The sequence below is a fragment of the Sinohyriopsis cumingii genome, chromosome 2 (assembly GCF_028554795.1).
Source record: "Sinohyriopsis cumingii isolate HCF-2022 chromosome 2, ASM2855479v2, whole genome shotgun sequence".
In the NCBI taxonomy this organism is placed as follows: Eukaryota; Metazoa; Mollusca; class Bivalvia; order Unionida; family Unionidae; genus Sinohyriopsis; species Sinohyriopsis cumingii.
In genome coordinates this window covers 141,156,704-141,169,254 of record NC_142962.1, presented here as the reverse complement: position 1 = coordinate 141,169,254, position 12,551 = coordinate 141,156,704, and the positions used below count along the sequence as shown (strand labels likewise).

The following is a 12,551-nucleotide window of genomic DNA, read 5'->3' as shown; positions in this document are numbered from 1 at the left end:
CGTTTTTGCAAATGGAATAATTTGTAAATATTCTTGTCAGAAGTGTTTCCCCAAATAACATTACAGTAGTGTAGCTATGGTTGTACATAACTTCTGTAATATATTAACCTATGTTTAGTTTATAGATATGGCCTTAACTTGCTAAACTGCCACATACATAAACTGACTTCATGACATATGACTTGAATATATTCATTCCATTGCAAATTGTTGTCAACTATGACCCCAATGAATCTGTCATGGGTAACCAATTGTAGGCTAATTTCATTCAACTTTAAGAATCAAATTATTATTTTCCACATTTTCTCTCTTTTGTTGGTAGTTATGATTAACACTTTAGTTTTGTCTGTATTTACTTTCATGCCATTTTTCAAACAACGTGAATCTATTCGAAGGCTATCTGAAGGAAAAGGTCTAAGTCTGATTTAAGCTGTCTGAAATCTGATAGTGTGGTATCATCTACATATAAGTCAGTAGATGAAAAGTTGCTTATTTTCAGTAGCTGATGATTTATGAAAATGAGAAACTGGAGTGGGCCAAGGTTTCATCCCTGTGGTACTCTACATGTAACTTGTTCTTCTTTAGAAAAACTGCCAAATTATTTTGATACAATGTTTTATCATTGTACGATGTGATGTAAACCAATCAACTGTTGAAATGTCACTTTGATAAATGCTCAATATGTTGATAAGAAAATCATGATCAACAAGGTCAAAATCTATTCAACTTGTAAGGATCTAACTGATTTTCCTTTATCTAAGGCAGTTGTTGTTGTGGGGTTTAACACCATTTTTCAGCACACGATAGGCTATGCATGGCGGCCAGTATTAATGGTGGAGGAGGAACCCAAGAAAACCCAGAGAAGAACCACCAACCCACAAGAAGCTACTGGCAAGCTTTCTCCCATCCCCACATTGGCTGAATCCTAGACTCAAACCCACACAGACAGAGGTGAGATAACTAAAGAATGTTACACCTGCTCACAATTTGATATATTTAACATCTATTGAATGTAAAGATTTTGTATCTATGTATGCCGATGGTGAAATGTATCAAAAACAACTAGATCTTACAGCAAGTAGTTAACTGTTCTTAGCCAAAGAGAGCTAAACTTAACACGATTCAAAATAGACCATGCCCTATTTTCTCCAAACATTTGAGCACAACATGCATGCTCAAGTTCCAAGCCTTTTGAATTTTTTAAACTTTAATCAAAAGCAGAAGTAATCGCAACTGTCATTGCAAATCCTCAAAATTGTTACTGCATATTACATATTCCCCACTTTTGATACTCACCCCCCCACCCCTTGAGTGTCCCAGGGATTATATTGCAAAATCTATTAACATATATTTGGCATATCCCTGCTTTGACTGCATATATAAAGTCTTGTAAGAAAATATTTAAAAACTTCACTGTGATTAAAATCTGTTTATATGACCTCTGACAGTCCCATGGGTGGAACAAATATAACCTCTAACACAGTCACAGGGATCCCATGAATGGGAACCAAATATGACCTCTGACACAGTCCCAAGAACTCCATGGATGGTAACGAAATGTAACCTCTTACACACTCAAAGGGATTCAATGGGTGTGAACCAAATATGATCTCTGATGCAGTCTCACAGATCCTATGGGTGGGAACCAAGAATTATACTCCTTATGCTGAGGGCAACATAAGTACAGTTTCCAAAAACAATTTATGAGAATCTGTAAGGGACAGATAGATAGATGGATGCATCTTACATCCAGGTTCCCAATGGCTGGGAACACTCCCCAATTCTCCAAATCTAGGGGCATGACATTCTAAAAGAACAAAAATAAAATAGTAGATATTACTTAGTACATCAGTATTGCTAAGTACATTAGTAGGGCTAGGTACCTAAGTATTGCTAAGAACATAAGTGTTGCTAAGTACATTAGTATTGCTAAGTACATTAGTATTGCTAAGAACATAAGTATTCCTAAGTACATTAGTATTGCTTAGTATATTAATATTGCTAAGTATATTAGTATTGCTAAGTACATTAGTGTTGCTAAGTACATTAGTACTGCTAAGTACATTAGTACTAAAAACAATTAGATAATCTTTTTTGCTTAATGATTTTGTCACCTTAGTTTTGTTGTCAGCATTGTACTACTATCATTTCCTTAGACATTTACTTTATTGCAAGTCATGGGATGAGAGACAATCCATTATGCTCCGTATCACATGTGGCTGCCTATTTCAAACAAATACACATAAACCTGTTTGCCCTGTCTCTGTTAGCAGGATTCAAATCTTCTCACCATCATGTACTTTCATAATGTCTGATTTAACCAATCAAAGTATATCTATAAAGACACAATCAATAAAAACAGGAACTTTCATTTATGTTTTGGGGATTATTATTTTGCAGATTCCATCAGAGTATGATCAATGGTTCTTGAGCTATGTCTGTTAAAAAGAACAACCCATGTGAAGATGTGAAGTTAACTTTTAAGGGTCATATCCAAATTGGAGTTGTAAATCAAAACCCATAAATGGCAGATCTAAGTTTACTAGACAATGGACAAAACGAAAGTCCCTCAAAGAGATTGATGCTCTACTGGGCAAGACATTGTCAAATGAGATGCAATGATTATTTCCAACTCTCTTTCTTGTAAACAGAACAAGCAATCTGATTGGATTAGTTTTTTCAGGTTATATCCAATCAGCAGATACTGTTTCTTCTTGCCGCATATGCTAACATCAATGTGGAACAACTGGATCAATGACTTTGGCTAAAATAGTGTATGGGCTGCAGTCAAGTGATGGTTGACAAAAGTGTGAATGGATGGACAGAAAAGGTGACTACTATATGGCTCCTTCATCACAACAATGCTGGGCCCTAATATGGGACCTGGTAAGTTTCCTGTGCTTAGTTTTATCTATGTACCTTGAAGGGTGTCAAACTCTTCCTTGACTGCATTATACTCATCCAGCTTCAACTGCTGGTGATGAAATTCTTCCTTTAATTTCTGAAGCTCATCTCCTGGAATAATCAAAATGGTAGACCACTGTATTAATCCCATTGACAAATAAATGTATGATCATGAAACTTCAAGGGAATATGAAAACTTACAATTGCAGTAGGCCAGATTGCACAGCTTTGTCTTGTTACAATGACAGTAGGCCAGACTGCACAGCTTTGTCTTGTTACAATGGCAGTAGGCCAGATTGCACAGCTTTGTCTAGTTACAAGGGCAGTAGACCAGTTTTGTCTTTTTACCATGGCAGTAGGCCAGATTGCACAGCTTTGTCTTGTTACAATGCTGTAGGCCAGATTGCACAGCTTTGTCATGTTACAAGGGCAGTATTCCAGATTGCATAGCTTTGTCCTGTTACACTGGCTGTAGGCCAGATTGCACAGCTTTGTCTTGTCACAAAAATTAATATCATGGTATTTCTCAAGATGCATCTATGCAATGTTACAAATCTCTGAAAATAATAATGACCTAAAAACTTCACTTAACTCAAGGTTAATGCAAATCACACGAGCATAAAATATAAGTCACAGTTACTTAGTACTGACTGAAAGGTGCAGAGAAACCAATCATCCTTCCATCCCAACCAAGTGAAAATTAGCTAGAAAGAGGAAAACTTTGGTACTTAATCATCCTTGGGCATAGAACATAAATCTGTATGCAGATACTACCTTTATCAAGTTCAACATTCCTTTACATCTAGTGTGTGTCCATTAACAATTATTTCTGCATATATTGCTTACTTGTTTTCAGTCCAGAACATGTCTCAAAGGAAGACAACTTTGATATCTACACTGATACAACCTTGATACTAAAATGGATCCACAATGTAAAAAGATTATGCTTGGCATGAAGATAATGGTTTAAAATCATTCAAGAATATGCATTAGGCTGTGATAAGCTGTGAGTTAAAGAATGTCAAAAGCGTGTGGGTTTTTATCCAGTCAGACAGTGTCATGCTCACACCAGGTTACTTGTATTTTCAAACTGTTTAGCTTTATCGACACTTTGTCATGCCTAATTGAAGTCACCAGCATATATTCCTATAAGTATGACTGGCAATTATTCTGCACAATTTTTTTAACTGTTTGTTAAATTTTACAAAGCTTGTTGTCTTTCACTCTTTTCTGTTACTTACTTTAGAGCATAGACTCATAACAATTACATATTATCTTTGCTTGGCATGACAAATTATCAATAAAGCTTAACAATTTGGAAAATGCCAATGACCCAGGCAAGCATTAGACTGTTCAACCAGACAAAAATGACAAACTTTTGACATTTTCTGACTCATAACTTCTTACATCTAAATCAAAAAGATGTGACATAATCCACTTAAAAGCACACTTTTTCCACATTAAAACTGCATCAAGATTACTGAAAATGCAAAACCTTTTAAGAAATCGAGGGCCAAGAGTGAAACTGCAAACCTTGTTTCCTTATATAGATTATCAGATAGGCTATGTATCTGACGAGTTTTAAACTCACAGACTCCAGTCTGAACATAATATTTTCATGGTGTAGACCATCTGTAGTATCAAGTATGCATCACATACCAGTGGATTTATTTTTATGGAATGCATATGGTGTAGCTGGCATGTGCACTGTGATGAGCAAAGTGATAACAAGAACGGGTATCTATTCAAATTCACTCATCACAGGGACATGTGCATGGAAAATTATTTCCTGCGCCATGTAAAATGCATTAGGATTGATTACTTGTCAATTTCATTCATTAAATCACAAATGAGTTCATGCAATGGCTCTGATAATTTAGCAAAGACCCAAGTCTTTCATAAACAGTGAGTTAAAACTGGACAAATCATAATGAATAAATACAGTTTTGAGCACAAGTCAATCTGTTCAAGCTCCTCAGTGAAAGATAGTCCCAAAATATCCCAAAACGGGGTACCATCTGAAGACCAGTACCAATTTAAACAACAGTAATATATAGAATCTGATTTGGAAAATGTTTTGTTTAGTACTTCCATTTTTTATTCTAAACAACTAACAAATTAACTTGACCTCTTTTTTCTGTAGCCATTTTGGGAACAGTGCTTAATTTACATTATCTCCATGCTTCAGTTTTATTGTAGACTTACAGCAATATGCACATGTCAATACTTAATGCTGCATGCAATCTGAAACCATTACAGTAAAATGCCAATCTTTTTCTGAACAAGTCTGGAGATCCTGAAAAGGTTAAACAAGTACAATTTAATAACATGTTGTGCCTGTTGATATTCTTGGATTCATACCTGTAAATCCTGCAAGCTGAGATTTCTTCCACAAGTGAATTAACTTTTTATCTCTGAGCATTAATTTATTGTCATCACCATCAGCAGGTGGAACATTAAAATAAACCTCTAGCTTGTATCTCCTGATAATATCTGAAAAATACAAGTATTATTTATTATAATTCCAACTGGACTATTATACAGGGAAAAATATTTTACTTTTGCTATGTTCATAGTTTTGATTGCTAAAACTGCCAAACATGATCAAAGCGACTGATGACTACAAATTTAAACCAAAAACAAACCCAACCTATTTAACAAAAAAATCAGTTCTGTTGACCCATGTTATTAGCAGTATTATAAGCCTCAACAGGAAACAATATTTGTTATGTATTTCATAACAAAACATTCAAACGTATCATTAGGAGAAACCAAATTTTTCAAATAAAATATGTTTCTTCAATAATATTTACCTAAAAAAAATAACTATGAGGTTCTACTACTACTTCACAAAACCAGCCCTCCCTGAGTAAAAATGTTTAATGAAAAAGCTCAATGTCACATGTTCATCTATGTGGCAGAGTGATCTCCCCATGATACAGGAATTGGCACCAAATCCAGTGAATACTTCAGTTACTACTAGAGCAGGAGGCATGCTTTCCATATGGATGAAACTGAGGGGAGGTTAGGAGTGTGTATGTGTGTTATGAACAGGTAAGTATTATTGAGAAAATATGTTTTATTAGACAAAAATGGTTTCTTCTTCAAATATATTACCCTACCTTAGTACCCTACCTTAGGAGAATTGGTAAGAGGTGAAGGGAGAGGCCATCTCCAGTCTCCTAAGGTAACTTTTTGTGCCATGCCTAAAATGTGGTACCTACCCATTGCAATTTGGGTTCGGTCATGATGGAAGTGAGCCGTCATAACTGGCATGATGTCCAGCTGATTAATTTGGTATACATAGCTGGTCCATAAAAATGAAGTTCAAGATTTTTTCTGAGGTGGTGTGCTTTGATCTTGATCTTGATCTTGATCGGTGGCATGTGATAAAGGCTATTTTGTGTCAAGACCACACAGTAACTGGCCTACTGGTTTGGCCAAGAAAGGTTCACCATGATTTGACCATGATGCAATGGTGAGGGAGGAGTTGGAGCTGTCGCTCACCATGATAGCTTCAATACCTTCATGACTGATGATCCATGTGCTGTGCAATACCCATGGAGAAGACGTCAGTTTGTGTATTGATGTCTTCATCCCTCAAGGTGTGCTTCCGGGCCTTCCAGTCTAGTACTCGTTATTCAAACTTGTACTTCAATATTTAGGCCTATTTCATTTTTCCACTTCTTCTTTCTCCCCCCTCCCTTGCTGTCTTTTCATTAGGATGAACAGATCTTAAAATCTGTCACGGCTTTAGCATTCATTAATTGTAATCAAATGTATGTATACCAACAAAAGAACTGAAAACAACAAAAAAGGAGGCTTCAAGTATAAACTTTTTTAAACAAGTGTTTCACATCAATCATTCAAATTGTCAGTGATTGAAACTGCATAACATCTTTCTTTTTGATATTTAGTGTCACCTATACAATATCATAATACCAGTTACATTTTATAATAAATAGTAGAAAAGATTTTGCTTAAAAACTCTCGATTACATAAATTAAAAAAACTTTACAAGAAGCAATTTTAACTTTTCTCACAATCATAATCATGTTTGAAAATGGAGAAATTAGGTACAAGATAGTATTGATTGCAATCCAAAATTAAGTGACATTTGGAATTTGGGTACAGCATCAGTTATCAAACATGAGCGCAAGTTTGCCATGGCCACACAATTCATACTTGAATGCAAAAACAAACACTATAAAGAACTAAAATATGTCTAGGTAAACTTTAAATTACAGTTGAACAAATTAGGATTTTTTAAAACTTTAAATCAGATTTTTTATTTTAATGAATTTATCAGGACATAGTATGATTATAAAGTTAATACAAGAACAGATTTAGATTTTCAATTTACTGCAGAACATATACGTGGTTTCTAGTTTTATATTTTAAAGTAATTAAAATGCAAAATTAAGACAACAGCAAGAATTAAGTTTAAACATACTTGAAATCACTATAATATCTAAATAATATACTAAATTTTCAATGCATATTTCTCATTGAGGACATACACTTTGTGTTTAGCAGGTTGTAAACAAATACAAACTTGTCAGTGCCAAGCCTGTTCCTGACCATGGGATTCACAAATCGAAATATAGAAAATATGAGTTCAACACCAGCACTGGTTGCGACTGCCCCCAACAATTGGCTGCTCAGCTTCATAATACTATTGTCCAAGTTTTTTATTATGATTTCCACAGGCAACAAGAGATCCTATCATTCTAAATCAGTTTACATAGATGTTAGACTTATATTTTGACTGTTTTGTTTATTTAATGTTCAAACATACAATTACAATTAGCTGAGCAGAGCCAACATATGTTTATTTTGACTCAGGTTTTAAATGTAAGACAGTCTAACATTATTTAAAAGTGAGTTCAGTCAGTGTGTCTATGTAGTTCATCACATGTAAAATTTAACAAAATCATCTGGATTTTATTTTTGATAATTTTTGGAGGAGTTATTTTATAATTCATGAATTTAACTCCTTGGATTTCAATCAAACAATCATGCTTGCAATAATTTTAAATATTTTTATATTTTGATCTTAAGTCTGTCAGATAAGACTACACTGCTATATTTCTACAGTCCCCCACCCCAACAATATTTACTGTATTAATCTGTGCAAGAAACTGAAGTAAAAAATCTCTTCAGTTTCATAAGAAATAGTCATTAATTTGGACAAAATACAGAATTTGAAGCAATATATGAACTAAATATGTAAAAAGTGACTGTCATAAAATTATTTCAACATTTTAGAACTTTCTATTGATGTAGTTATTCAGTCATTAAAAAACATTAGCACAGAACAGAAAAATAAACCATTCAAATTCAGTGGGTTTTACCATAACATATTATATATAATAAAAATAAATTCTACCTTTTAGATAGTAGATATAAGAAAATATTTAGCTTGTGCTGTAAAAATATTTCACTTGTTACAAGGAAACATTCTGTATTTTTGCTACACCACACACAACAATATTTCCACTTCACCTGATAACTATTTCCTTTTATCTACTGTTATGTATATTTAATTCATATTGTTCTTGACCTTTGTCCATGACTGAGGGTAGAGTTTTGACCTACCTGACTACTGTTGCTTTTTTAAAGATGTTTATCTGAATTTGAGTTCAAGACCTAGCCTTGATTATGACCTTGGAATGTTCTGGGAGTAAACAAGCAAACTTGTCAATATTTAATGGAATATTCCATTGAAAATGACCCACATCCAGGGCATTTTGTTCAATCATGGGTCAGGTGATTTTGTATATAAAGGAGACCAGGTAAACAATTATTCATTCCTGTTTAAAGTTTAGTCTGTGAAATCATAAATAGCTGTGTTCAGCTATAATTGGAGAGGAACTATTTAAATTATTCATTGGAATTACAAACTAATCATTAACTTTTTGGACTTAATTATTACTTATGGATTATGTAGGACATATCCAAAAACATTCTGGATCATTGTGACACTTCAAGACTATGAGTACATCAGCACATTCAACACTATTTGGAATTTATTCAAAATATTATATACTTTAGACTTGTGATAGAACAATTAGGATTATTTGGAATTTAATTCACAAAACTGTAAATTTCTCTTAAATTTTTACTTTGTATTCCAGTGTAATAAATATTTGTTGAATTTTACTTAACTTGTTGGTTTCACTTTCTTTCTGTTAAATAGTTCAAGACAACAGTCACAACCCTACACAAAGAAAACAGATATCCTCTTTATAACATATTCCCTAGTTATGGTGTTTAAGTGAACAAAGTTTTATAGTACTCTCTATGAAAGCTTGTGATACTATCTAGACACAAACTGTCATTTATGAAATCCAAATATGACAGTATACACCACAACATTGGTATGAAGGGATGGGCTGGAACTGGACCAAAAATGAGAAAGCATACATGTATATATTTATTAGAATATAATGGTAAATCCACAAAGTAATGGATACAGGTTGTTGTTGTTGTATGGTTTAATGCCATTTTTCAGCAAAAGATAGACTATACATGTCAGCCAATATTAATAGTGGAGGAAGAACCCTGGAAACCCAGGGAAAGAACCACCAACCCATGGGAAGCTACTGGCAAGCTTTCTCACATACCCACATTGGCCAAACCCGGGACTTGAACCCACGCAGACAGAGGTGAGATGGCAGCGATCTGTAATGGTGAGTTCTTCAGACTACTCAACCACTCAGGGCCCCCTGGGTACAGGTAGATAGACAGACATAGCATATAGCAGAGAAAAAGATAGACAAAGGTAAACGACACTTAAAAGAAAATGAAGAAACCACAATCAATCTAAAATTTGCAATTCTGTATCTTGATTGCAAAACTCTTATCAACTTCTCACCCAAAAATTTGTCTCTGGCCTCTGCCTCCAACAATCCATCATCGTCTAAGCCAGTATGTTTATTCTTCTTCACCTGTTTTTCTAAATTGTCCTGTTTTACCAGTTCTTGATATAACTCTGACAGTCGATCAGCAGATAAAACCTTTGATGAAAAAAAAATTAATTTCAGGAACCTCTAATTCAATCTGTTTACTTGTGAACTAATGTTCTGCAGTGCCTTGTTTACACAATCATCAAGTAATATAGCTTTAGTATATTGTCATGTATGATTGACCTGTCCATCTTAGACAAATAACTAATTAATATAGCATTGGTATATTGTCATATATGATTTACCTGACCCTCTTACACAAATAACTAATTAATATAGCATTGGTATATTGTCATATATAATTTAAATGTCTTTCTTACTCAAATAACTAATTAATATAGCACTTGTATATTGTCCTTATTACACAAATCATCAAGTAATGTAGCTTTGGTGTATTGTCATATGATTTAACTGTTTCTCTTAGACAAATAACTAATTAATATTGCATTGGTGTATTGTCATACATGCTTTAATTGTCCTTATTACACAGATAATATAGCTTTCGTGTATTGTCATATGATTTAACTGTTTCTCTTACCCAAATAACTAATTAATATAGCATTGGTGTATTGTCATACATGCTTTGTCCTTATTAAACAGATAACAAAGTAATATAACTGTGTTTGATGTCGTACATGGTTTAACTGTCCCTTTAACTGTTAGCCTAATTGGATATAAGCACAAAGATCAGATGAGTGGAAACAATGTGAAGTTCAATAAAACTTATAAATTGTTGTAACGAAATGCAAATCTTTGTAAACAAGCAAATAATCATATATAGATTTAACCGTAACCATGTCATTCAATTTTACATTTCTGAACAAATAAATTTTACCTGGAACAGTACAGCCTCTTTTGTGCTGCAGTGCCATAAAGTGGTGATACAAACAAACCTTTCATTACCCTTGTGATATGGAGACTGTGTGTGATTTAGATTTTTGGCGTAGCTGTAAAAAATGTCCAGCCATATAGTTACGATGTCTGCAGTGTGGCAGTTTATAGTGATGTCGAGCACTGGGGCATCTTGCCACAGTTGCACCCAGTCACATTATGCTGACACTAGGCCCACCAGTCCTAACACTAACCTCTTAATGCTGAGCACCAAGCAAGGCAGCTGCTAGTACCATTTTTATAAGTCTATGGTATGACTTGGCCAAGGTTTGAACCGCGACCTCCCACATCCAAGCTGGATGCTCTAACCACTTAGGCCACTAGAACGGTCTGATATGGAGACAAGCACAGCAGATTCAGTGAAAAGAAAACAAAATGGCAGTGTTTCTACTGTGTTACAATAATCAAGTGAATTTTCAATGGATTACCGAGTAGCTATATGGCTTGGAGCTAGGATGGCAATTCTAACCAAAATTTGTTGCTGCTTAAATGAACATTAAATTTGGAGTTATTGATTATAAAATTCTTGTAAAGTCTCTGAATGTCTCTAAGATGCCACAGTAGCAGTCTTTTGCAGATTATCAAGACCACTTGCACAGCTACACGACTTGGTTTGATTAATAATCTCCAAAAGTATTAAACAAGTTACCATTAAAATCCTCTAAACACTGAACACTACACAGGAGTTTATACTGGAAAACACAGAATACTTTCATAATAAGCATCACATTTTCAGGAGTTTCTACTGACAACTCATCCAACACCATCATGACCACACTCCTTACTGCTAATACTTTCAAAATATGCTGCCACCATAATAATGTTTTGTCCCTAAGTTTATCTAAGCCTTACTTCATAGTTTCCATAGATTAGTGTGATAAACATGACTAGTTCCTATAACAGTTGATTATTCATTCATTGCAATACCATTTTAAAAATTAAAGACCCCATACTAAACACTTTTGATTTTGTCATCACCGATACATTATAACATCTGCACACGGGCTGCATTATCAAGCTATCTGTCTTGTGTAGCACTGATGAATTGAAAGTAAAGAAACCAAAGAGGGTTGTTTATTGTTTTCTTTCCTGAAAATATGCAAAGTTTTCAGATTTAACAAAACGGATATAGGAGTGACAACTACATGTATGATCCAAATACTGTCATAAAGTTTTCAAATGTGATTTTTCTCAAAGTGGCATTTTAGCACCAAATTTACAGCACTGTGGCAGTAGTTTTATTATACGAAGATGAAGTAAGCCAATGTTCGACGAGTGGGTCTCCTGTCGATTATTGGGTGAATTTCCTGTGTAGATCTTCGCACCTTTTTCGCTTTCTCCCATAGGTTATTCACTTTTTGCATTCGAAAAGTCTTAGCAGATTCAACATTTGGAACGTTTAATTTTTCGTCGTATTTATTGGTCGCTACACTTGAAAGTAAGACAATATAAACGAAAGCAGCGCTTGCAATGTTGGTTGCCATTGCTTTTTTTTTCACTACTTCGACCAGAGCCGAGACTAACTTCTCAAGTTCCGGTGTTCTTTGTATTATGGGATTGCTGACTAATAAATTGACCTACCTCCAAAATTCAAGAGGTAGTCTGGGGCCCTGAACTTTTTCACGCGCTACAAACAGACTTTTCGTGGGGGAGGGAGGGAGAAGGCGCTTTACCGATATTACTTAAACCGAGAGTGAAAATAATTTATTTGCATTTGTAACATGCAAAATGGAGAGAATGCTGGCATACCTCTATATAGTACTAATATTAGTACCCTTTCTCGTACCT

The 12,551-nt window shown here is 34.4% G+C and overlaps 1 protein-coding gene across 1 annotated transcript in view; it reads right to left on the bottom strand.

Moving 5' to 3' along the window:
* LOC149805957 (alpha-2-macroglobulin receptor-associated protein-like) overlaps nt 1-12,295 on the bottom strand; it is a 29,376-nt gene extending 17,081 nt beyond the window's left edge. The window contains exons 1-4 of the mRNA XM_089950745.1: nt 12,089-12,295; nt 9,782-9,923; nt 5,266-5,397; nt 2,920-3,015 (exon numbers count right to left, since the gene is read on the bottom strand). Coding sequence (XP_089806871.1) covers nt 2,920-3,015; nt 5,266-5,397; nt 9,782-9,923; nt 12,089-12,247 — 529 coding nt within the window. The 5' untranslated portion in view covers nt 12,248-12,295. The remainder of the gene's footprint in view (nt 1-2,919; nt 3,016-5,265; nt 5,398-9,781; nt 9,924-12,088) is intronic.
* Nucleotides 12,296-12,551: the final 256 nt, after the last annotated feature.